Source organism: Sarcophilus harrisii, chromosome 4, assembly GCF_902635505.1.
Source record: "Sarcophilus harrisii chromosome 4, mSarHar1.11, whole genome shotgun sequence".
Classification (NCBI taxonomy): Eukaryota; Metazoa; Chordata; class Mammalia; order Dasyuromorphia; family Dasyuridae; genus Sarcophilus; species Sarcophilus harrisii.
The window spans coordinates 263,801,505-263,828,643 of record NC_045429.1 but is presented as its reverse complement, the minus strand read 5'-3'; the positions used below and the strand labels follow the sequence as shown (position 1 = coordinate 263,828,643).

The window sequence follows — 27,139 nt, the reverse complement described above, 5'->3', positions numbered from 1 at the left end:
TAGGGCCAGCTCAGTGGCATAGTAGATAGAGTGCTGGACCTAGAAGATTTGACTTTGAATCTGGTCTCAGACACTGTATGACCCTGGTCACTTAACCCAGTTTACCTCAGTTCCTTATCTATAAAATTGAACCAGAAAAAGAAGTGATAAACCACTCTGTCTTTATCAAAACAACTCAAAAAAGACAAATCACAAAGAATTGTACATGACTGAAAAATGACTGAATAAGGACTTTCTAGGTAATTTAGTTTATTCCTTTTTTTCCCTAAGACAGTTGGGGTCAAGTGACTTGCCTAGCGTCACACAGCTAGGAAATGTCAAGTGTCTGAGACCAGATTTGAACTCAGGTCCTCCTGACTTCAGGGCTGGTGCTGTCCACTGTGCCAACTAGCTGCTCTTCATTCCCTTTATTTTGCCATTATTTTAAAATGCCTTGTGAGGTTTGGATCAGAAGGGATAGTAGTCACTTTACTGCCCAGATGCCAAGACATTTCTTCTTTGTGGAAGAATAATTTTTATTGTTGCCTATTTCTTAGGAGCTAATGGGAACTTGGAAATCCTTGTCTGTTACTCTGAACATAGATCTTCTAGACTCTCAAATCTTTCACTTCGGTTTTGCCTTAAGAATTCCATTTGCTAATAATAAATAGTTTAATCTTTGTGTACTTTGTCCTCCTTTATTCTATCACTATTTTGAGCCTCAATTTATCTTTATTAGCTACCACCATCCTTGTAGCATTGGTGATGAAGCCTAGCTAATGATATATGTGAATTGGATTGTGACTTAAGGGGGAATGCGATGGGGAACGGCTTGAATAAAACTAAGAACTGAGAAGATAGGGAAAAAGACCCAGGTAGTTGTGAGGACTTTGCAGGGGTTGGGGGGATGCTAATCAAAAAAGAGGAATAAAGGGAATAAGGAAAATCAGAATAGAAAAGGGAAAGAACTGATGGTACAATTGCACAGGCAGAATTGATGATATGACTGCAAAGGCAGAAGGTAGAAAATCAACCCCAAATCATGAAGGGCAAAGAGGAACATGAGACTACTTTAAAACACACACGTGTCATTCTTTTTAGTTTATATTATTCTCAGTCTAAGATTTGTTTACTAATGCAACAAACAAGCTGTTTTGGTAGTGTGAAGAAAGCACTAGTCTTTAAGGTAGAGCACCTACACTTTATAATTAAGATTTGGCAGACAGACAAATCAAGCCCACCTGACTTAGTTCTCCCTGTATGTTTTTTCTTAATACAACTCGCATAGATTTTAGATCCTGTCCCCAGTTAGTGTATAAAAACTTGATTTTTTAATCATCTGATTAGGCACAGTAGAACTTAACCCAAACCCAATAATCAAACTTAATAGAAATTCACTTATAAACAAGAATGCTAATTTATACACTTAATTAATGAAATTAAGTACTTTATAAAACAAGGAGTTTAGATTGGATGGTCTTTGAGCCTCCTAATTCTGTGATACTGTAGACCAACTAAAACAGAGAGAAATGCTTTTATAAAGTAGGCTTCTCAAATCTAAGGAAATGGAAATAACTGTCAGTTACGTTGAATGCAAGCTGTGTTCTAGAAATCTTTTGAAAACATGAATTATTGGCTATTTTACTTTTTCACATTGTCTCACTGTTGCTCCATCTAATACTCTTTATTATATCTTTTTTTTAAATCAAGGATTAATGAAACCAAAGTTAGCTCATTTATAGTTATAAAAACTGAGGTGCATTGAGATTGAATTCTTCAGATAGTTCTTGTGTGCTCTGATTAGTTAAGTCTTGACTTCAGAGGATTATTTTTTAGAATTCCTATGTAGTTTATTTCTGGATGTGATGTACTTTTAAGAAATATCATTCTTTATATTTCCTCTACATAAACTTTTAATGATGTTTATGAATAGTGAAACTCAATTTAGAAGAACAGGTTTTGCATTCAAAGTCAATTTCATGGAAATAGTGCTAAAAAGTGGAAGAGAGTGATTTAGTGATCATCAAGTGCAATGACTTTATTATATAGATTAGGAAGCTAAGGCTCAGAGAGAAAAAAATGACTTGGCTGAAGTTAGAGACTTCTAATGATAGAGCCAATACTAGATGGAACCCAGGTATTTTGACTTGTTGTCTAGTGATATGCCCTTAAACCTTCTATCTATGCAGAGTTGAAAGCTCAACTTTTGTTGTTGTTGTTATGAAGTATAGGAAGAATTATGATTGTATTTTGCAATTATAAACAGCCAATGAAATGTCTGGTGCTTTTGTTTTTTCTTTTAGCTCCCAAGCCTGAGCCTGCAGTTTTAGAGAAGAAATATTTTTCTTCTAGGCTTGAAGAAAAGGGTAAGGGTTTTTTGTTTGTTTTTTTTGGCAAAAGTAACTACTGCAAGAATGTTTAATGTAATTAGTGAAGGAATTTTTATGGTGATTGGAAAAGCTTAAGTTAGTGTAAGAGAATAGAACATTGATCTAAGTTGTAAAAAAAAAAAAAAAAAATAGAAGACTTTGGCTGCTAACTTATCTCCTAGGTTACTTGTGTTCATCATTCTTTCTGGCCACTGATAACTCTGCCTAGATTTATTTTTCAATGATTAGCATATTCCTCTTATTCTGCTTATCCATGTGATTTCAAACCTCTAATTACTAAAGAAAAAAACCTATTTCCCAACCCCAGCTATTGGCTCTCTCATTCCCATTCATTTAATGCCCACCTCCATCTTTCAGATTATTGACACATTCCAGATCTGCCTGCTTATTGCTGTGTTCTGTGGTCCATGTGAAACATTGGGATCATAGCACAGATGACAACATTTCCTTTATACTCAGTGATCCTTATCACAGGTCAATTAGAGTTAACAAGAGGTCATTATCTTTTTTCATGTGTAATTAGTGTCAGGGTCATTACCAAGATATGCTTTGTACCACCATTCTTGCTCACCAGCCAGAAACTTCTCCTCCTCTGTCTGTTCCACCTTCCCCTCCCCACCCCCCACCCCCAGTTTCTTCCTTTCCCCCAGTCCCATAGGAAAGGGAAAGTGATACTGTATCTTTGCCCCTTTAATAGGCTTCCACAGACATTTCCCACCTCTTCTTGCAGGAGCCACCATCTAGTTATGTGGAGATGATTTCATCATCTTGTTGTTAGAAAGCAAGGCACTGCCCAACAATTTAACCTTGGATTAAAGGCAGTTACGGAATTTATGCCCTATGGTTCCTAACTACATAGCATGGAGACCGTATCAGTTCAATTGAGAGTTATAGTAAACCAGAGTTATGATTGGCCACCTTGTATTGGCTAACATTACTTCTAATGTTGCCCCCCTCATTCCTCTCCTCAGTCTCCCCCTTCCTTCTTCCCTCCCAAACCATTGCCCATGAGACTGCTGGTGCCTTCAAAAATGAGGCCATTTCTGATGGCCTCAGCAATCAGTGTGATAACCTTCAACCTCTGTGGTCCATTTGAAACTGCCAGGTACCATTTGCCTTTTGTTACTGGCCATGCAGTATATCTGAACTCTGAATATGTCCTTTGAAGTAATTAGTTTTGGATAAGCCAAGCCAGGACTTAAGTTTCCTTTTTCTGTCATGATTTTCTTCTCTTATAGCTGAAATAGCTATATTAGGATATTTCTTGCAATGTAGACAGCATCACTTGACAAATACTTTGGATCTCCCAACCTCCCAAATCACAAATTCTTAACCTCCAAGGTTAGAAACATCCATTATAAAATTACTATTCATTTACCTTTGCTTAAACAAAGGAACTAAGAAGATGTTGCCAGAGAACCAATGCTAAAATCTACTTTGCTTAGACAACATATAAATTTGAAGCCACTTTAACTGCTGCAAATTGGGAAGGTGTAGGTTACTTCCAGTCTGAAGGTTTTTGTGACAGTGTATAATAGGCAGGTAAGTGGTACAGTAAGTGAATAAATAGAGACTGGATGTGGAATCCAGTTTAAATTTTACCTCAGACTCTCTTAATAGCATTTAACTTCTGCTTCAGATTCCTCATCTATAAAATGAGTATAGTAATAGCACCTACTTTCCAGGATTGTTGAGGGTAAATGAGCTAATTTTTATAAAGTACTTTGTAAATCTTTTAAAGTGCTCCATAAATGCTAATTATTGACATGCCACACATTCTGGAGTGGAATAGAAACTCACTTTGCTTAAATCTAACTTAGCTACACCTCATCTCTTTAGTTACGTTTTCAGTAAATCAGACGGGGTACATTTGACACCTTGGTCCATATGCCCAGTTCTTCAGATTATTGACACATTCCAGATCTGCCTGCCTATTGTTCTGTATTCTCTGGTCTTTTTAGATGATGTGCTGTATGTATTGACAAGCATAGTGCCACAGGAAGCCAGGCTTTCTGTAGTAATTAACCCCAGGATTCCCTCTTCTCACAGGTCTTTCTCCATTTCAATCTTTCCAAACTAATCCTCCTGGCAACTCTGAATGTTCTAAGCCAGATTCAAGGTTATTCTAATGATTTAGGTTTAGGATAAGAAATGAAATTTCTAGACCATATAATTTCTTTTAGAAGGAATTTAATATTGTGGAAGAGATATTCAGCAAAGTTATAGCATGGATTCAGATAAAAGTCAGTTTTCCTTGTCTCCTCTGGAAGTTGGTCTTGGTCAGAAATCTTAGTCATATATTGATTCCATGAAGCCTGTAGAATGGCCTGGATTTTTTTATGTCTCAGGTGACCTATAAACTACAATAATGATTCAAACCTTATCCCTGAATCAGTTAAGTCTTTAGAATGATTTTCTTGACTGTTAAGGAAGAAACCAATCTAACCTCCTTATAGTAGATGCTGTTCTAACTATATAGTTATCCTTTCCATATAGCAACTTTATCCATCATAGTTACATATATTTAGGTTGGCATAAAAAATCAAGTGGAAATTTTGGAGAGTTTTGTTGAAACTTACTATACTTTCCATATAGCAACTTTATCCATCATAGTTTCATATATTTAGGTTGGCATAGAAAAATCAAGTGGGAAATTTGGGAAGTTTTGTTGAAACTGCAGCTGGCACATGAAGTCCAGCAAATAGTATAGAAAAAGTTTAGAAACTTAGAAAATGCATAAAATATGTGTAATATTGTATGGTAATTTTTTTAAAAAAAGAAAAAAATTTAGACTTCTTTGTTATGAAGGGAAGGCCAAAAATTTTTACATGGATTTTTCAGATTGCCAGGATCTCTGCAGTATGTACTTGCTGATCTTATCACCTCCCATGGATTAATTTATATCTAAACAGATGTTATTGCAGCTAGGTGGCACAACAGATAGAGTGCCTAAGCCTGGAATCAAGAAGATTCATCTTCCTGAGTTCACATCTGGCCTTAGACATTTACTAGCTGTGTCACTTTGGCCAAGTCACTTAGTCTTGTTGCTTCAGTTCCTTATCTGTAAAAGGAACTGAAGAAGGAAATGGCAACTTACTTCAGTATCTTTGCCAAGAAACTCCAAAAGGAGTTACAAGTTGAACACAACTGAAAATGATTGAAAAAGAAGAATCAGATCTCTTCTGATTTCCATTCTACATCATTTACTGCTATAGAACACAGAATCTGAAATGTTACAAATGTTTGAGATTCTGTGTCCTATAGGACAAAAGATGAATAAACTATCTGAATTTTACGGACAAAAGATGAATAAAATATCTGAAAGATAAAACAGGCTTTTTTTTTTTTTAACCATCAAGAGCAATAGAGTCATCACATTTGAATTCAACATTTTAACAGTCCTTTTACAACTTGAGGAAATAGAATATATAATTTAGTAAATTTCATAATATCCAATTCTAAATTTGTGACCAATCTAAAGAATTTGGCCTACTAGCTCAAGAAAAATTGTGTGTGTGTGTGTGTGTGTGTGTGTGTGTGTGTGTGTATAATGTATAAATTGTGTATAATTTGTATATGATAAATTATATTTATGTATGTATATGTATGCACTCTATATATTCACATATATATATGCACATTTACAGTCATTTAACTTAATAGATATGTAGATAAATATGTTGGTTTGGTTTTTGTTTTGAAGAGAATTAGTAACATAAACATACGTACATATATTTAGTAGCTCTCAGAAAACCTAAATAGTTTGGATTATGTTTACTTTATTTCTAAAAAAAATTTTGTATAGATGAAAAATCATCCCTGGAACAGAAAACTTCAAAGCCAACTGCTCCCCAAGTACCACCCAAGAAACCTATTCCTCCTAACAAAGCCAACAATTTATTAAGATCCTCAGGGATGATGTATCCAAAGCGACCTGAAAAACCAGTTCCTCCACCACCACCACCTGTCTCTAAGTAAGTCACTTCATTTTAAATTAATTTTTCTGCCATCAAATAACTAATTCCATTAACTGAGTTTTTTTTTTTAAGTAACTTTCTTACGTTAATCTTACTAAGCTTATATCCGAAATTATGATGAAAATATCATTGCCTTTATGATATTTATTATATTTATACTAGTTAGTTTTATAGAATATGAAGAATAAAATTAAATTTCCATTTTTATTTTTTTTTGTAAGTTGCCTGAATCTTTTAAAAAAAAATTTATCTTTAAACTTAGGCATCAGAAAAAGCATCGTATTACACATAAATTTCATATTATTTGCCTTTAAAAGTTTATATTAACTTTTTTATGAAAACAGTATTAGTTTGTTTAATTTTTTTTTTTTTTTTTATTTCACACATGTTAAATGATCACTATGTCTCTTTATTTCCTCATTTTAGGCTCAATGGGGAAGTTCCTCCCTTCTCGACAAAGGCAGAAAATGAGCCAGGATTGAAACCAAAGTTAGATTCTGAACAAGTACCTCTTAGACCAAAATCAGTAGACCTAGATTCATTTGTACTAAGGGGCTCTAAAGATACAGGTACGTTAACAAATAAAATAATCTCTTAAAATTTTAAATCTTTAAATGTGCTTCTCATTAAACTCCCAACATATTTAGTGTAAAAAGTGGAATGATGGCTTGTGTATATTCATATTATATGACGTTTGATTGAAAAAATGAAATTTTTGATTGAATTGAAGATTGAATGACTTAAATGATTTTCGGCTATGTAGTGTATTTCTAATTAGTCATAAGACATAAGAAACTGTCACACATAAGGCAGAATTCATCCTGTTTTCAAATAGGGCCCAAAAAATTCCACAGCTTTTATTGGTCTTTTTTTTTTTTTCAGGGCTAAACAACACTATTAGGTTTAAGAAGTATTATTTTGATTCCTCTCTGCTGTATTTTAAGATAGTTTCTTTTTGTACTCTATCTTTGATTAAGTAGAGTCTATATAAAGACTTTTTATATATTTGAATAACCTTTCATAATCTTTTCTCATAAGGCAACTGATATTTATCTATTTATTTATTTTTAAAACAGATTTTCATTCTTTATTCATCTTTGTGACTCTGCTCTATACCTTTTCTCTCACTTCCTCCTGTCCCTGGGGTAGCAGAATTAGAAAGTGAACTCTGAGATTTATGTTTCACTGGTATACAAAATTTTGTGAAGATTATTTTATAATTCTATCAGTCATATCACTACCGTCACTTTTAATCATACTTTGCACTTGTATGCTTTTTACTTTTTAAAAACATATTCACAAATAATACTTTTTTCTCTTTATTACAATCATGGCACATTCGTCATTTAAGATAGCATATGGACAGGTTGAGTTAGTGATGTAACCAATACATACAATAGTGGTTATATAATAGCCTACATTCAACTCAGTGCCTTTTTACTACTGCTTTATCAGCTTTTCTATTTATTGATTTCAGTATTATACTTTTAAAAAAATTATCATAATATATTAACTGTTTTGTTTGGAAATTTTTGCATTTTATTTTTCCTTTGAAAGTAATACCATGTTCTATTTTTATCATTTCTTTTTTGATTTTCTAAATTTTTAAACTATTCTCAAACAATATCTTGCTCCTCTTCTTTTAGTAACTATACTCTACAAAGTGTTTAGTACTTGAATATTCCCAAGTTTGGATCTTTCCCACCAAGGACAAGGCATGTTGAGAATAGGGATTGACATGACTTCACTGAAGTAGAGAACTTGAATAAAGAAACTATATATGTACTGATGAAGATTGGCATAGTCTCTGTGATTTATAATCTTTCGAGAATTACCTAGAACATTTAGATTTTAAAGGATTAGCTTCAGGATATTTTTTAACAAGAATTTCTTCACCTACTTAGCTTTTGATTTAAATAAAAGGAGCTGCTTTCAGTTATTTTCTTTTGTAAATCTCTTTACCTTGGTTTTTATGTTTTTTTTTATCTAAGCAAACCTCAATTATTTATAATTTTGAAGTACATTGAAAAAATTTTTGAATTTTGGTACCAAAATTACAATCTAATTTTAAAAGTCAAGTAAATGGGTTGAATAGGTTAAGGAATTTTGTTTGATTTTGGTTCCTGAGAGTGCAGTTAGATAGATAGATAGATAGATAGATATAGAGTCTTTGAGCATCCTTATTTCTAATTTACAATTTTTTTTCTATAGTCTCAGATTTTCAGGGCCCATATAAAATTTCCTGATTAATTTTATTAAGATATTTAACAACATACTTACTACAATATCTTTGATTTTTAATTCTATTACATGCCTTTTTAGAATGTGATCATCTGTTTCTTAAGGCAATAATTTATTAGTTTCCTTTTCTGTCTCTTTAAATAACTTCAGGTTTTCAAGCATCTTTTGTGTTTTCATTTTTGCCTTAAATTTTTTTTTTTAACATTCATTTGTTATATAGTATGGTTTGTTTTTGAGAAATTTCTAACAGAAGTAAAACATTTATTTTTTAATTTTGGCTATACATGTACAACTTTAAAATATATATATATATATATATATATATATATATATATATATATATATATATATATATATATTAATGAATCATATTAGGAGAGAAAATTTAGTACAAAAGGGAAAAAAACCATAAAAGAAAAAGAGAAAAGAAAGTGAACATGCTATGTGTGGATTTACATTTAGTCTCCATAGTTATCTCTTTGCATGTGGATAGCTTTTTTCATCCAAAGTTTATTGGGGTTGCTTTGGATCACTGAACTGCTGAGGTGTACCAAGTCTGTCATAGTTTTGATCATCACACAGTCTTACTGTTACAGTGTGCGGTGTTTTATTGTTTCTGTTTGTATCCCTCAGCATCACTTCATGTAACTCCAGACCTTTCTAAAATCAGCTTATTCATGATTTTTATAGAAATATATTCCATTATTTTCATATACCATAACTTACTCAGCCATTTCCCAATTGATGGGAATCTACTCATTTTCCAATTCTTTGTCACCACAAAAAAGGCTACAAACATTTTTGTACATGTAGGTTCTTTCTCCTCTTTCTGATTTTTTTGGAATACAGAGTCAATAGATGAATCAAAGGGTATATACAATTTTATAGTCTTTTGGGCATAATTTCAGATTGCTCTCCAGAATGGTTGGATCATTTTACAGCTCCACCAATAATGCATTAGTGTTCCAGTTTTCCCACATCCCTTCCAACATTTAGCATTATCTTTTCCTGTCATCGTACACACACACACAATATATATCAGACCATGTAACAATAACAGTTCATTATGATCAAGTTGGATATATATATCAGACCATGTAACAATAATTCAGCATTCATAAAACACTAAATATAATGTATCTTGTTAAAAAGCAAAAAACATCTAAATCAATATGATTAACTCAAACACAAACAGCAAAAAACCTTTGACAAAGGATAATACTCATGTTTAGAAACCAAAACAAAACCCGACAAAGTATAGGCAAAGAAAAACCTTTTTTAAAAAAATATCCTATATGTGACAGCTAGGTGATGCAGTGGATAGAGCACCAGCCCTGAAGTCAGGAGCAGTCAAGTTCAAATCTGACCTTAGATACTTAGCACTTCCTGGCTGTGTGACCCTAGGCAAGTTACTTAATCCCAATTGCTTCAGCCAAAAAAAAAAAATAAAAAATCCTATATTCCTTGAAGATAGACTGGAAGCTTTCCCCAAAATACAAGAGTAAATTAAAGATGCAATTCACTGTGTTTTTATACACACATACACACAGTTCTAGAAGTTGTAGTAATAGCAACATGAGAAAGAAAAGTATAATGAAAAGAAAAGTGCAGAAAAAACTATCCCTACTTGCTGTTGATATGATGATTTACTTAATATCTTTGCCAAGTTTCTATGATTTTTTAAGACAGTTGCTTCAGCAAAATTTCAGATTGTGAAATAAACATACAAAAATTGAGATCATTTTTATGCAATAACAAAATCTAAGAGAAATCTCATTGCAAATAATTATATAATGCTCAAAATACTCAAGATCTCTAAAAGTATATTAAAATACCTTTATAAATTCAGTTACAGAATGCTTAATGGAAAAAAAAAACACTTTAAATAGCTTATGATTTGCTAAGTGGTGCAGTGGATAGCGTTCTGAAGACTCCTCTGAGTTCAACTTGCTCTTAGATACTTATTAGCTGTATGTGTCTTTGGGCAAATCACTTATCCCTGTTTACCTTAGTTTCTTATCTGGAAGGAAATAGCAAACCATTTCAATATCTTTGCCAAGAAAAAACTCTGAATGGGATCACAAAGAATTGAACACTACCAAAATGACTAAACAAATAGCTTAAGGAATATCCCTTTTACAACTGTACCTGTATAATAAAAATGACAGTAAGACCAAAGTTAGTTTACAATTTTAATAGACTATCAAAGGAATTCTTTATAAAATTAATTTAGAAAAGCAAAAGGGAAGTAGAAAAAAAGATAAAAACACTAGAATTATGGAAGAGTCAGAAACAATGGAATCTAATAACTCAGTGTTTGAGAAAACTAGAAAATATAAATTTGGAGAAAGACTCCTTAGTTGAATAAAACTACTGGGAAAAATAGAGTTTTCCAACAGAAATAGGGATTAGATTAATATCTGATACCATATTACATAGGAAGTTTTAAAGGGATATATGACCTATATCTTAAAAAGGAACTGTTACAGAAAAACAGAAAATGTACTTTTCACACTTGTTAAAAGATTATTCTTAACCAAACAAGGGTACAAAAGATAATTCTTGATTACATGATATTTTTAAAAAAAGTCATGTATAAAAATTTATTTTAAAAAACAGAAAAGTGTAGTTTAGGAAAAAAATGATCAAAATTTATTTGTAATTTTTTAGGTCATCCAGTTTAATAATATATGAGTTTTTCAGGGTTACTTGTTAATTATTAACTTGGGAAAATATGCTGTACTGGTTTATTTTGTGAAAATGTAAAGGTGCTGGATTTAGAGTCAGAGGGATCTGGGTTTGAATGTGGTTCTAGCATTTTCTGCCTATATGAACTTGGTCACTTTACCTAATTTTTCTGGGTCTGTTTCCTCACCTTATAGGTGACTAGATAGTTTTTAAGTTTCCTGCCATTCTAAATATTAAAAGCTATGAAAATAATAATGATATAACTAATATAGAGATTTTCTTTGAAGCAGCTAGAAAAAAAATGTGTTGCTTTATCAGAGATATCTTTTTTTTTAAACAAGGAATACAGATAGTAACTAAATGAACATATTAGCTCTTGACTCCATGCATAGATCCTACTTTCATATGTATATTACATTTGTGTATATTTAAATCTAGAAATAAGTTATAGTAAGTAGCATACACATACACACACAAATACACTCTCCCTCCCTCTCACTCTCTGTTCTCAGATAAGAAACTACTGGTATGTGAACTCTCTCAAAGGAAATCTATGACTTAATTGATTTATTTTAATAAGAGTAGCTTTTTATCTTTTTAAATACATGCAAAGATAGTTTTCAACATTTTCCCCTGCAAATCCTTATGTTGCATATTTTTCTCTCTTCGTCCCCTGGACAGCAAATAGTCCAATACAGGTTAAACGTGCAGTTTTTCTAAACATATTTCCACATTTATCATGCTGCACAAGAAAAATCAGATCAAAAAGGGGAAAAAATGAGAAAGAAAAAAACAAGCAAGCAAACAACAAAAAAAGATGAAAACTATGTTGTGATCCGCATTCAGTCCCCATAGACCCTTCTCTGGATGCAGATGACTCTCTCCATCATGAGTCTATTGGAAGTGGCCTGAATCCCCTCATTGGTGAAAAGAGTCAAGTCCATCATAGTTGATCATCATATAATCTTGTTGCTGTGTATAGTGATCTCCGGGTTCTGTTCATTTCATTTAGTATCAGTTCATGTAAGTCTCTCCAAGCCTCTCTGAAATCATCCTTTTGATTGTTTTTTATAGAACAATAAGATTGTTCTATTTCATTACATTCATATACTATAACTTATCCAGCCATTCCCCAACTGATGGGCATCCACTCAGTTTCCAATTCCTTGCTGCTACAAAAAAAAAAGGGGCTGCTACAATTTTGCATATATGGATCATTTTCCCTTTTTTATGATCCCTTTGGAATACAGACCCAGTAGAGGCACTGTTATGCACAATTTGATAGCCCTTTGGGCATAATCTGTGACATTATATGCTAGGAAGTTAGTCTTCAAGCATAAGGTAGTGGCTTACCAGTTTCCTGGTTTCATTGACTTCTAAGCCCAGTACTTCATCTACTATTCATGATGCCTTATTTTATCATGGGGTGGAAGTGGGGGGAAATTTACTTTTCTCAATTTTTTTTCTCCCTGAAGGACAGTATTTTTCTTGTTATATTATGAAGTACATAGATTTGACCCCAGGACCTCTTGATTCCAGGGCTGGCACTCTATCTACTGTACCACCTAACTATCCCCTATTATGAAGTATATAGAGACAGCTTGGCTTAGTACATAATACACTAAGTTTGAAGTCAGGAAGGTATGGGTTCAAATCCTGTATGTAGTGCTTATTAGCTGTGTGTGTAAGCAAATAACTAAAACTTCCAGTCATAGGTTTTCCACATTTAGAATTCCCCACACTGATGAAACTGCATATCCTTCCTTTATTCCTATTTATATAATGATGCTACCAGCATATAAATCTGTTTAAATATAGTTTTGTTTTTCAATGACTTTAAAATAAGAAGGAATATCTGATATTAATTCTTAAAAGGTAAAAATGACAATGCTGGTATTGGCTATATTGGATGTGTTTTTTCATGATCAGCAGTACTTCTTGGTTTTCCAAATTTACAAGTTAGCTTTGAAAGGGCATAGACATATTCTTTATGATATTTCTGTGTTAGAAAAATGTCTCCTCTTTGATCTTATTTATTCATTTACTGTGATTTTCCTCCCAATATATTAGTAAGATGGTGGGCATCATATAAGTTTTATAATATAAAACTTCAAAATAAAGGGAACACTATATAATCTCATTGGACTTAAACCAAGACAAGTACACATGCATAGCTGTTGTAACATTAATTCTCTATTTATAATAGTAGTTTGACCTTTTTAAAAATTTTTTATTATTGAGATGATCGTATGGAACATGAGCATATTTTCATTGAATACAACTGACAGCCCATTTTTCTGTTCAGGTTTTTTATAGCTTGACATCTGTAATCTTTAAGGAAAAAGAAATATATAGCATTAATCATGCTAATATTGTAAAATCTCAGAGATGATGTTTATTGGAATAATATACCAAGAAATTGATTATAACACAATCCATTTATAACCATCAAATATTTGTCTTTATCAGATTGTATTCTTAAACAATAAAATCATTGTTGAGGCCATCTTTGTTCTCTTTCTAAATTTATTTACTTCTGAACCTTTAGTTATAGTTTATTGAAGCAGGCTCATTTAATAATTAAAAGGATAAAACTAAAATAAAAACTAGTTTATTTTTAAGCCTAATATGTAAAACCATATACATTCAATATACTGAATAATGAAACTGTGCTGTTTCTTCTACCAGTGTTTCTTTTTCCTGCTTTGTAATATGATTTTTGGGTTCAGAATCTTTTTTCTAGACATTCCTATCCTTGACTTTTCTTTCCAGATTTTGTTTCCTATCCTGTTTGCCATGTTTCCCTTCTTACGTGTCAGGAATTTACCCTACCTTTCTCCATTTTGGTAAGATGCTATTCTATTAAAAAAAAAAAAATGGTATTCTCAGTAGACATAGGTGTATGTAGACTTGTCTTTTTATAAAATTAATAATGTCTTTCAATGTTTATGCTAACATTTTGGTTTTTGTGAGAAAAAAACAAATCTCTTTGGAAACATTTCTATAAGTAGACAAAAACATTATGCCAAATAAATTTTAAACATATATAGATCTTTGCAATCTTGAAATCATAGAAATAGTCTAATGTTCTTTAAACATTGATTGTTATACTTTGACTTTTTAACCTTGTCTTGAGCAGCCAAACAAAAAATTTAGGTCATTAGAAAGTAATCAAAATTAATATTCGCTATATTAATGGACAATCTAATTCATACTGTTGTTATTCATAAACAAAATTAAAGGATTTAAATATTTTAAAGGATATTTTAAAATGAATTTATTTAAGTGATATGTTTAAGGATTTAAATATATGAAAGCGTGATCTTATTAAATATTTCATGATTTTAGGGTATATATTTTTTTTCAACTAACCTAAAAACAAGTAAATTGCTAAGTTAAGATTGGTCATCTATAGAGAGCTCAAAAATATTACTGCTATTGTTTGTTGTTGGTTACATGGAATGTGTTTTTTCATGTGTATGGTATGCAGTGTTGTTAAAAATTCATCTTATTTTTTGTTCTTCCATTTTTTCTTCTTTTACCTTTTACCATTTTTTTCTTTTTCTTTCTGTTAACTGCTTAAATATGCATTCAAAATAATACCTACAAATCCAAGTTGATTGATTGTATTAGTTACTGTAGTTTACATAAAACATTTTAGCAGTAACAAAAGCAAATTTGCACATTCAAATAGAGAAAATATTTTTCTTTTTATATGTAGCATCTCTGGCGAATTTATAAATATAAATGTACATCTTGACAAGAGGTTTTTTAAAAATTAATTAATAAAAATATCCTCAGAAATTCCTTTTAAAAAAAAATTGGTATGTAGCATTAATAACAGCAGAGTTGAGATAACCAGAATGGAAAATGCAAAATAATCAGAATAGGAAGTTGGAAAAGTGATGACTCTTATTCCAATGAAAGGTATTATTTTTGCTATAAAACTAGCATTGTTAGATGGTGCTATCTTCAGTTCCAGTACATTCTCTCCTTCTCCTCCTCTTGTGCTCAGACACAGAAAAAATTGGTGAGAGCTAGAATAGACCATAGATATTGGGTTAAAATGTAACATTATTAGAATGCTTTAGAAAAATGAAATTAAATATATAAAACAAATGAAGTGTCTTAATTAAATAAATGAACCAGAATTTAATGTTACTTAGGATTCAGGTGGGGGTAAGTGGAAAGAGTATCGATCTAAATCTGAGAGAACCCAAAACTGTCTACTGCATTATGAGACAGTTTACTTCCAGGTCATTTTTGTTGGGACAGTCTAGAAAGATATAATATACAGAATTAAATCTACACTTAAATGACTCACATTTCCCTTAGACTCCTCTGCTTACCAACTGTAGCATGAAGCATGTGTAAATATAAGGGGTGAAATCATAGGAAAAACAGGCACCTACAGAATGATGTGTCATAGTTTCATCAACTTTAATAGTGACAAATAAGATAATATTTTCTATTGCCTTTTTCTCATATTCTCCTTGTCTTGGGATTAATATAGCAAGTATAGCAGTAAGTAAAACTAATACAGTTGCTCAGTGAATCTGTTGAGAGCTTAGTTAGATGTATCAGACTAAATAGAAGAACACAGAACAACTTTTTTCTTTGTACTGTGAAGCAATTTCATGTGGAAGTACACTATTATACATAAATGAATTCATATCAATATAAACTTAAGACTTGATGTTTTAAATGGTTTTTATGTATCCATATTTTTCTTTGTTTTGAGACACATAGTAGTTAATGTTTCACTTTTAAAAATAACCTGTGATTTTTTTGCATGTTATTTTTGTTTTTGTATTTGTCTTTTTTTTAAAAAAGCAGGTTTTTATACTGTTTCTAAGTAGTTGTGGTTCCATATTTAAACGACATATTTTTTCTCAAAAGTACTTTTACGAAGACTACTTCTGTACATGAACATTATCTTAATTAGGAAAAAGCCCTTTTTATTGGGTTAGTTGAATTACATCAAAAACTAAACTTGTTTTTGCTTTCCAAATACATAAGAAAAAAACTGTATAACTTCACGAATATTAAATTCAATGTTGTTGTTTTAGTTTATAGTTTTCAGAAACAGAAATTTCATTTGCTTTTATGTCTAATAAAATAAATTATCTACATGTTTATTTTCATCCTCTAGATGCTGTAAATTTTGATGACATAGCTACCTCCGAAAACCTTTTACATCTTACTGCAAATAGACCAAAAATGCCTGGGCGAAGGTTACCTGGTCGTTTCAATGGAGGTCATAGTGTAAGTTATTTACTGAGTTTGGCAATATAAATGTAACAATAACAGAGAGAATTCTTTCTACTATGTCTTTCTCTTAGTATCTCCCTTCATCCCTTCCCACCAAATATATATATGTAGGTTCCTGAGCCATTACACACATGAGAACATTGGAATTCAGAGATCTCTGTGTTGAAGGAAGGCAAAGCAAGAGTAAGAAATAGTTTAGTTATGGTATAATGATTAAAACACTAGTTTTGGAGTCAGCATATTTAAATTTGAATATAAATTTTATGAGCTAATTATAGAGTAAGGGTACTCATAGCCAAACTTTTAAATTTTTTTTTTTCCTTTTTTTACTCTTTTTAATTTCTTTATTTTTAAAATGGAAATGATCATAAACTATTTACCTTCACAAGTTTATTGTGCAGATTAAATAACATAATATACTAAAAGCACTTTGTGAGTTTCATTTTTCTCGTCTTTCAAGTGCTATTGTGCTATATTCTATAAAAAGTTCTATACATAAGGTTGGCAGATTGCAGGTGGGTAAAATATCCAATAGCTTTATGTAGTTAAATAACAATATTGAAATATAAACATCTTTGAAAGATTGGCATTCATGTAGCATTATTTATTGTCATGATAATTTTCACTTAATTTCCAGTGACATTGGCGATGTCTAGACTAATCTTGAATGATTTCAAAGTTGAGGAAGCTTCCTAGGAGGGGTGAATATAACCAGAGGATCCTCAGGATGAGGAAAAAGGAATAGGAAGTTTGCTGTGCACATCTAGCCTTAAAAAGTGCTTTTCCTGATTCAGGACTTCTGGCCCTGAATATGCCTAGTACTTATTTTGCTTTGAACTTTTAAAAACAGTCATTTCAATTTTGACCTCTCAGAGCAAAATGAGAGAGAAACTATTCCTGAAAACCTTCAAAATATATATGTGTTAAAATTTAATAGATGTATAATTTGAAAAGTTCAGTTTCATCATGAACCAGCTTATTTTTTATTTTCAAGATAGATATGTAATAGCTAGTTTGTGCTTTTAGTATCATGAAAAAAAGATTTGTAACAGTTAAGTTCTAGAGAACAAATTATTTTCTTGGGGTAAAGTTATTCAAGAACCCCTGTTACCTTTTTCTTTTCTATTATGTCCCTATAATCAACTTTCCTTTTAATTCTGTAGCCAATTCAAAGTCCAGAAAAAACCTTGAAGTTTCAGAAAGGTGAGGAAGAAGGTGCCAAATTAAAGACAACTGAAATTAAAAAGGTAAATAGCTATTGTTTAAAAGGTGATTGTTGTGCTAGATCAACATTGTCATAATTTCTGGCCTTTAGTATCAGTGTGAGCACAATTACAGAATTTGAAGGCTAAAAAGGTAGAGCATAACCTTTTAAAGAAATTTACTCCATTTCATCTTCCTTAGTAATCCTTTTTTATGTCCCTATATCCTGCCTTTAGTAAGGGCTGTCCCACTTTTTTTATGTCCCTATATCCTGCCTTTAGTAAGGGCTGTCCCAATCTGAATTTATCAGAGCAGGGGACTCCAACTAAGGAACCTCCTCCCCATGCACATTGACAACTGCAGCTTCTAGTATTGAAGTTTACCTGGGTGCTTACTTTGTTGAAAATTCATCTCCTCCCCTGAAAGATGACACTCAGTCTCACTGGATAGTTGATTCTTGGTTGTAATCTTAGGTCCTTTGCCTTTTGGAATATGGTATTCTAGGACTTCCGATCCTTTATTGTAGAAAATGCCAGATTCTGTGTAATCCTGACTGTTGCTCCTTAATACTTGAATTTTTTTTTTCTGATAGATTACTGTATTTTTTTCCCTTGATATTATAGTTCTGAAGTTTTGCAACAATGTTTCTTGAGATTTTCCTTGTAGGAAACTTTCTGAAGGTGATTGATGGATTCTTTGAATGACTTTCTTCTTCTGATTCTAGTATATCAGTTCCTTGATAATCTCCTGAAGAATTCTATCCATGCTCACTGTTTCGGTCATGCCCTTTAGGTAGATCAATAATTTTTAAATTGTCTCTCCTGAATTTATTTTCCAGATTGGCTGTTTTCCCAATGAAGTATTTTACATTTTCCATTTTTAAAATTCTTCTTAGTAGTTTGATTCTTGATGTTTCATAGTTATTAACTTCCATTTGCTCAATTCTGGTTTTTAATGTGTGATTTTGTTCAGTTAAGCTTTTGTATCGCTTTTTCCATTTGATTAATTCTGCTTTCAAGGTATAGTTTTCTTCACTGGATTTTTTTTTTTTTTTTTTTTTTTTTTTTTTGCATTTAGCTAATAGAATTTAAGAAATTGATTTCCTTTTCCTACCTATTGGAGATTGTAATGGGCTGAACTCGAGTTGATGCACTGAGGTCCCAAGCACGTGAGGCTAAATAGTAATTGGACCATACTCTATTAATATATATGCTTGGAGAAAGAATGGCCCCCGCCCACTCTTTGTGCAAGTCCTAATGTGTTGTATAGGAAATGATGATTTTGGAGGGTGGAGGCAGAGGGGCTGAGAGAAGTGGAGAGGAGATCTCTCTTGCATACCTCTTTTTTTTTTTTTGCATACCCCCCAGTTTTTCTTCTGCCTCTTTATTTGCCTTTTAAAATTTTTTATGAACACTTCCAAAAAACCTCTTTGAGCTTAAGACCAATTCATATCACTCTTTGAGATTTCCCCATGGGCATTTTGTCCTTATATGAGTTGGTGTTTGTTGGTCTTCTTTGTCACCATAGTAGTTTTCTATGGTTAAGCTTCTTTTCTGTTTCTTGCTCATTTACTTTTTTCCCCCTCCTACTTCGTGACTTTTAAGATTGAGCTGGGCAATTAGAGTACAGGGGTCCTAAGTTTCTTGTCTGTCTAAGAGCATTGGTTTTCAAAAGCACAGGGGCCCCTTGTATTTGGTGTCTTGCTCAAAGCAGGGAATAATTCTCTCTGTTCTCTCCAGGTAACAGCCTGGCAGTTTGCATTCTGGCAATTTGCTGACATTTTGTCTTCTGTGCTGAGTCTGGCAGCTGCCCTGCCCCACTGCTCTGCTATGGACAGAGGGTCTCAGTTGCTGAATTGCTGTGATTTAAGACCCTCTTACTGATTTTCTTGACCCTCTCTGAGCTGGGCTCAACACTCCTTTCACCCTAGTGAGACTGACCTTTCTTGAAGTCCTCCTAGTATATTTTGAATTGGAGAGTAGTTTTCAAGAGAAACTAGGAAATCTTGAGCAACTTTCACTCTTCCATCTTGGCTCCTAGAAACTATCTTCATTTACTTGGAGTGCTAAAAGTGTAAGTGTCCAGGGTCACAAAGCTTATTATGTGTCGGAAACAGGACTTGAAAACAGATATCCTGATCCTGAAGCTTGTCCTTTATTCCCTGTACTTTGCTACCTCTATGTTCTTAACCTTTTTAGGTTTTTAGGATAACACTGTCTCCTGGTTCTCCTTCTTTCTCTCTGACTATTCCTTCATCCAGATTACAGTCTCTAACTGTAGATGTTCCTCAGGATTTGGTCCTAGGCCCTCTTCTTTTCTCTCTCTATACAATTTCACTTGATGATCTCATTGGTTCCTGTGGATTTAATTACCATTTCTCTGTAATGATTCTCAGATCTACTTGTCCTGACTGAAACTGCAGTCTTGCATCTTCAGCCATCTTTCAGTCATCTTGAATTCAATGCCTAGTAGATATGTAAACTTAAGATATCCACAATGGTTTGGGAGAAAGGATGTTCAAAATGGGAATTCATCATCTTTCCCACTAAACCTTTCTTCTCTTCCCCACCTTCGCTTTTACTATAGAGGACAACACAAGTCACTCCTTCCCTAAGATTCCTAACTTAGAAATTATCCTATATTCTTCACTCTCTCTCCTCGGCCACTCACATTTTAACAACACCACCCCTTCTCTTCTCCCCCCCAATATTTAAGCTATTGTGAATGCTTGTTGATTTTGCTTTTGGAACTGTTCTTTCCTCTGGCAACTGCCATAGCTCTAAATACACACCTTTATCACCTCATGCCTAAATTATTGTGATAGTCCATTCCAATATATTCATTGCATTCAAAGACTAAATAAAGGTTTTCATAAAACACTAGTCTAATTGTGTTTACTCTGTAAAACACTAATGGCTCATTGTGTCTCTGAAGAGCAAATACAAAATGCTTTATTTGGCAATCAGAGTAATTTGTAATCTAGCCCCTTCATACCTTTCCATTCTTTTTACACTTACTCTTTGATCCACTGATTCAGCCTTCTGATTGCTCTGTGAATAAGAAACTCTGTCTCTTAGCTCTGGGTATTTTCTCTGTCTCCTATGTCACTATTAGATTTTTTTTTTCCTGAGGCAATTGGGGTTAAGTGATTTGCTCAGAATCACACAGTTGTCCAAGCTCAGATTTGAACTCAGGTCCTCCTGACTTCAGTACTGGTACTCTATTCACTGCGCTACCTAGGTGTCCTGTCTCTATTAGATTGTAAGCTTCTTGAGAAGTAATAATTATCTTTTGCATCTTTGTGTATTCAGCTATCTCTGAAGACAGTTCCTGATACATAAGCAATTAATGTTTATGGTTGATTGATTTTTTTTGATTGACTTTCCTAAAATAAAAATTAACTGACTTAATGACTGAAGGTTAAAGGAAATACTTAACCAATTATTATTCATTATATTGCAAAAATAGAATAGTAGTCATTACTAGTCACATTACATATGTATATGCCCATCATATAATATTGTTAATCGTTAATAGATATTGGAAATATAGTATACTCTCTAAATCATTGAGGTTTACATGTTCAAACATGTAGAACAACCCACAAGGAGATTATAAAATTTTTACTAATTCTGATAGAGAAATGTTTTGCTAAATAATAATGTCTAGAAATGCTTAGAGATATTATCTTAATTGATCCTCACTACAACTTGGGGAAGAAGGTAGGTGCTTTTACTATCCCTATTTTATAAATGAAGAAAACTGAGGAAGACAAAGGATCAGTGATACTCTTAGGATTATTCAGCTGGAAAGTTTCAGAGACTGCATTTGAATTTAGATCTTTTCAAATCCAGTTCCAGCACTTTATTTGCTTGAGTCCTTAGATATATAGTAAGGAATTATTTGCAAAGAGAAAAGCAAGACTGGGAAGTAAGTTATATGATATATAAATGATGCCCTTTGCCCTCTGTTACTGAAACTAATTTTCATATATGTATTTTTTTCACAATTGATATTACTGATGATGATATTGATGTTGTAAGTAGAATCATTTTAAGTACTGTAAAATCATTTTTTTCTTTAAAAACTAAATGAAACCAAACCAAACTATGTAATCAGATTTTTAATACCTTTAATGAGCTTTGATGTTCTTCAAACCCACTGCATTTATTCTCTGTCTTATTTTAAGTATTATAACCAGTTAAGAGACAGCTAAGCGATACAGGGTACTGGACCTAGAGTTATTTATCTGAGTTAAAATCTAGCCTCAGACACTTAGTAGTTTTGTGACTTTTTATACAAGGCACTTAGCCTCTGTCTGCTTGTTTCCTTTTCTGTAAAAATGGGTCTAATAATTCTTCTTCCCAGGATTGTAGTAAATAAGATAGTATTTTTAAAATGCTTTGCAAACCTCAAAGCATTACATTAATGCTAGCTAATATTAATAGCCAGAACTTCCATTTTACTGAAGTAACTTTATATAACTTCTATTTTTGAAAATATTTTTACTGAAATAACTTGGAATATTAAATTATTCAATTATAATATTAATAATGATATTATCCTTTAGTTCTTTGCAAAAAACTTCATCTTAGAAAAATTATTAACTGTCCAGTCTTTGAGATATATTCGTTTATTATTCATTCATTTATTTGTGAGAACAATCAAGGGATAAGTGACTTATCCAGGGTCACATAATTACTAAGTGTCAAGTGTTTGAATCTGTGTTTGAAATCAGATCCTCTTGACTTCAGGGTTGGTACTTTATCTCTACTGTATCACCTAACTGCCTGTTCTCCATTTATATTAATGTCTTATAGATGTCTTTTGACTTTACATCACAATCCAGATCTATCTCCACCACCACTCGCTGACTTCACTTATAAAGAAGTTAAAATCAATCTAGTTAGAGGCAGATAGGTGGCTCAGTGGATAGAGCACTGGTCCTGAAGTCAGGAAGACCTGAGTTCAAATTTGTCTCAGTGTTAACACTTCCTAGCTGTGTGACCCTGGGCAAGTCACTTAACCCCAATTGCTCCCCCCCCCAAAAAAAAAAGTAAAGATTTGGGGGTGGGGAGCAATTAATAGAATCAGCAGTCCTGATACTTATTTCACAGAACCTAATCCCGTTCATTCCATATGTGATCTTCTTATTTGACATTCTTATTTGAATTCTTTTTGGGTCTTGACTCTACATTTTATCCAATGTGCTACTTATCTTTCCTAGTTGGTGGCACCTGTAATAAATATAATAAAGATATTATTTATATATTTATTATATATAATCATATATATAAATATTATTATGCATTTATATAATAATATTTATATATAATAAAGATTACATATATATCAGGCAATGCCATAAATGTTAAACTCTACAACGTCAAGGATTGATAACTATGACATTTCATCAGAGATTATTTTCCATGTTAACATAGTTCTAGTAATAAATTGTTTGAGATGACCCATCATTCAGCTATTTCTCAAATCAGTCAATTATACAATTGCCTAGATGATATCTCCCCATCTCATCTGTAAAATATCCTGATGGACTTAGCTAATGCTTTGCTGAAACCAAGGCACACTATTTCTGCCTGTGGGGGGGGAAAAAGAAAGAAAATATGGTTAGCCTGGCATAAGTTCTTACCATCTTTTTTCTTCCCATTCACTTTAGTTTTTAAAAATTAGACAATTATGGGCAGCTATGTGGTGCAGTGGATAGAGCACCAGCCCTGAAGTCAGGAGGACGTGACCTCAGACACTTAACACTTCCTAGCTGTGTGACCCTGAGCAAGTCACTTAACCCCAAATGCCTCAGCAAAAAAAAATTTAAAAAAAAAATTACCCTATTCCTGAAAGAAAATCTTAGTATCTTTTCTAGCCTCAGTTCATTCTGCCTTCCATTTAAAACCCACTATAATTTGACTTGTTTTCTTTTATATTATTCCTACTCCCATACTCTGTTTTAGTCAAATTGATATCTTAATATTCTTCACATACAATATCCTAGCTCCTCTCTCCTTGCCTTTATGTAGGCTCTAAGCAGGCCCCCCTTTCTCTCCAGTCTAGAATGCTTTCTCTCTTCTCACTTTTATGTCTATGAATCCCCAACTTCCTTTGAAGGACAACTTAGGTATGACTTCTAAAATTAATCTTTCCTGATTCTCTCCAGTTATTAGTCCTTTCTCCTAGAAAATACTTTGTTATGTGATTTTTGCATTTACTTCACTGCATATATCTTATCAAAGCTTATCAAATACATAAGCTCCTTGAAGACAAAGACTATCTTTGAATCACTAACATTTAACATAATGTAATATGTATAGTAAGCCCTTAATATATTTTTTGAATTGAGTTCTGAGCTTTTAAAAAATCTTTATTCTTAAAAGTTCTTTTTTTTTTTTTTTTTTTTTTTTTGTCTTCATTACTTGCTTGTCTTTTCATCTTTGAAGTGTTTTTTAATGTCTTGGGTTTATGAGTAAACTTCCTCTGTATCCTAAGCATTTCTTTAAACTCCCCTCTTTCATAGTTAGTATACTGCTTTCTACATGGTTTTTAAACTAGTTACTGTACAATACAGTTTTGCCTATGTATTGATTATTTTTCTTTTTTCAGGCACCTGGGTATACTTCAGGCTCTGCAGCTTCATGTCCTAGAACAACTTTCCTCAGTTCAGTAGATGCCAAAACAAAAGGAGAATTTGATGATGGGAAGAGAAACATACTAGATGACCTCAGAACACAAGTTGTTGAGTTACTGTGTGTTGTAGAAGCAATCAAAAAGGAACATGGGTAAGTTTTCTCTTGGAGAGGAGTATTAGTATTACTTAATTCATGGTATATCAACCTAGAAGGGATATTAGAAAACTAATGATGTGTTTGTTCCTCTAATTCTAACTAAACTCTAAAAATAGGTTAGGACTTGAAATGCTTTTCTAATGCTATAGCAAAATTTTATTTTTTAAATAGCATTTTATTTTTCCAAATATATGTGAAAATAGTTAATATTTGTTTCTATAAGATTTTTCATTCCATTTTTTTTTCCTCCCTCTCCCAACTTTCTCCTTCCCAAGAATGCAATATAGGTTAATTATGTACAATCCTTCTAAACATATTACCACATTTCTCATTCACAACAGAATTTTAAAACAGAAACTGTTTTGGTTATTTGTAAGTTATCCATATCAAAGAATCAGTGATTACATTCCAGGGAATTGAAAATTTAAACAATGATTACCTACTTCTGCAGATTGTAATAATCCTTTTGTGACAATAATACTTAATATATTTTTTTTTAATAAACAGGAAGTATATTTAAAAGTTTATACTGTATTGTCTGTAACATTTGATAAATGTTAATTATGATTTAGAACTTTTATTTTCCCCTGGAGTTCAAATAATACCATCCCTATACTTTACATAAAGTATAGGTTTTGTTTCTTAGTACTTTTCGTAAGATATATTGAAAGCATTCTTTTCTAGTGTACCTTGTAGAAACTACCTCCAAATGTAACATTGATTTTTCCTGACAGTTTTTGGGTCCCATTCTGGAAGGAATAAGGATTGTGTAGTTGAAAAACAGCACATTGAAACAACCACAAGTCATTTGTAGTATAAAGTATGCAGCACTAATTTGTAAACAGAGCTAACCATGTTGTGTAAACTAAAAGTGCATAATTGTTTATTGATACTGATAGGGAATATTTCTTAACTGAAGTAGCAGAAGTATTAGTATTACAAAATTTTATCTAATAATGTAAAGTGACAAAAATAAGTATATAAATAAATCTTTAAAAGTTTAGGAACTCCTGATTTTTAGATTTGTATTTCTCAAATTTTTTTTGTTCTTAACGAAATCTGTCCTGACCTACCTGGTTTTGATACATGCTTGGAGTCTTGGTCCTAGGAAAGTTGAGGATGATGGATCCCTTGGGTTCAGGAGTTTTGAGTTGCCCTAGGATTAAAACCAGTCAGGTGTCTGTAGTAAATTTAGTACCTGTATGGTAAGCTGTGAAGGGGGAACCAACAGGCCACTTAGGGATAGCAAATGGACCCAAATCAGAGATCAAATAGATCAAAATTTCTGTGTACATCAGCAGGAAGGACAGGCCTGTGAGTGACTGCAGAGCTTGCCCACCTAAGTGAGATAAGGAAAATCCAGTCTTAAATCAATACATTCAAACTATTTTTATTATCTCACAAACAGCCAAGTCTGTCTCTCTCTCTCTCTCTCTCTTTCTTTCTCTTTCTCACACTCATACTCAAAATGCTTCAGTAATTTGTAATTTCTTCTGTTTGGATAGTAGTTCTCTATCTATATAGTTTGCAACCCTAGCCCTTTAAAAGATGTTATAATTAGTTTCGGTAACTGAAAATATTCTTCACCTAATGATGAGTTTCTTTATCTGAGCTAACAAACCTTGGTAAGATAAGTGTCTACTTCATAATTGTTCTGTCTTAAAAGCCTTTCCAGTTTGTTATAGTATGCTGAACTTTGTGTTGAAAAAAATAGCTTTTAAAACCCCATTGTTAGGCTACATTGAACTGAGGTATTAGAATTGAATGGAACTTGTAGGATGCATCCATAAATGTGTAAGAATTGGTATTTGTATAAGGTTTTCCTTTATGCAGTTTAGTTGAAGCCACAGTTATATTTTGAGCAACAAATTCTTGCCGCCTTACCATACTATAATTAACTTCATTTCAATAGTATTTCTTTTTAGAAATGATCAATATTAGATGTATTAGTACTGTGAAGTAACTTTCTCTTGATTAAAAATCTGCCCTTGCATGGTAGATAGATTGATGGCATGATATTTTATTACAAACTGCATTAAATTTCATTTATATTTACAAAGTCAATCCAAGAAAGGCCATATTAGCTTAATGCATCGTCTTTGTTCAAAGCTTCCTAAAATTTTCTTTTTACTTTTTTAAAATTTAATTTTGTTATTAAAAAGTTTTCACGTTTGTTTTTTTTAAACTATTTTACTGATATTTGAACTAGAAATTTAAAATGTGTATATATTGACATGGCCATTTTCACTTCTATACATATCTAAAAAGCTATTTTTGTTTTTTAGGAAAGAACTAGAAAAACTAAGAAAAGAATTGGAAGAGGAAAAGACAATTAGAAGTAACCTAGAGGTAATGAAGTTTTACAATATTCTGCCATGATTAAGCATCAAAATGAAAATATTAGGGGGTGCTAAACATGATGTGTATCCACATCATGTAGAATATGGTACTTTATGTTGAAAAAGGGATTCTTGTGTTGCTTTTAAAATTTTAAAAGGGAGAGTCAGACAGTTTGGCATAGTGAATAGAGAGCCTCCATCAGGAACAATCCCAGTCCATGGCCCACCTTTGACACTTAATGACTATGTGA

At 32.3% G+C, this 27,139-nt stretch overlaps 1 protein-coding gene across 7 annotated transcripts in view; it reads left to right on the top strand.

Annotated features, from left to right (window-relative positions):
- Nucleotides 1–27,139, top strand: part of CD2AP (CD2 associated protein) — a 179,822-nt gene that overhangs the window by 117,420 nt on the left and 35,263 nt on the right. For 6 of the 7 annotated variants that reach the window (XR_004233679.1, XM_031964742.1, XM_031964744.1 and 3 more), the window contains 7 exons: nt 2,283–2,345; nt 6,175–6,343; nt 6,773–6,915; nt 16,428–16,540; nt 17,710–17,793; nt 24,368–24,543; nt 26,835–26,898. Coding sequence is in view for 6 of the 7 variants with exons in the window: in XM_031964742.1 (XP_031820602.1) it covers nt 2,283–2,345; nt 6,175–6,343; nt 6,773–6,915; nt 16,428–16,540; nt 17,710–17,793; nt 24,368–24,543; nt 26,835–26,898 (812 nt within the window). In the remaining variant the exon portion in view is untranslated. The remainder of the gene's footprint in view (nt 1–2,282; nt 2,346–6,174; nt 6,344–6,772; nt 6,916–16,427; nt 16,541–17,709; nt 17,794–24,367; nt 24,544–26,834; nt 26,899–27,139) is intronic. The other variant, XM_031964743.1, reaches the window with a different exon arrangement.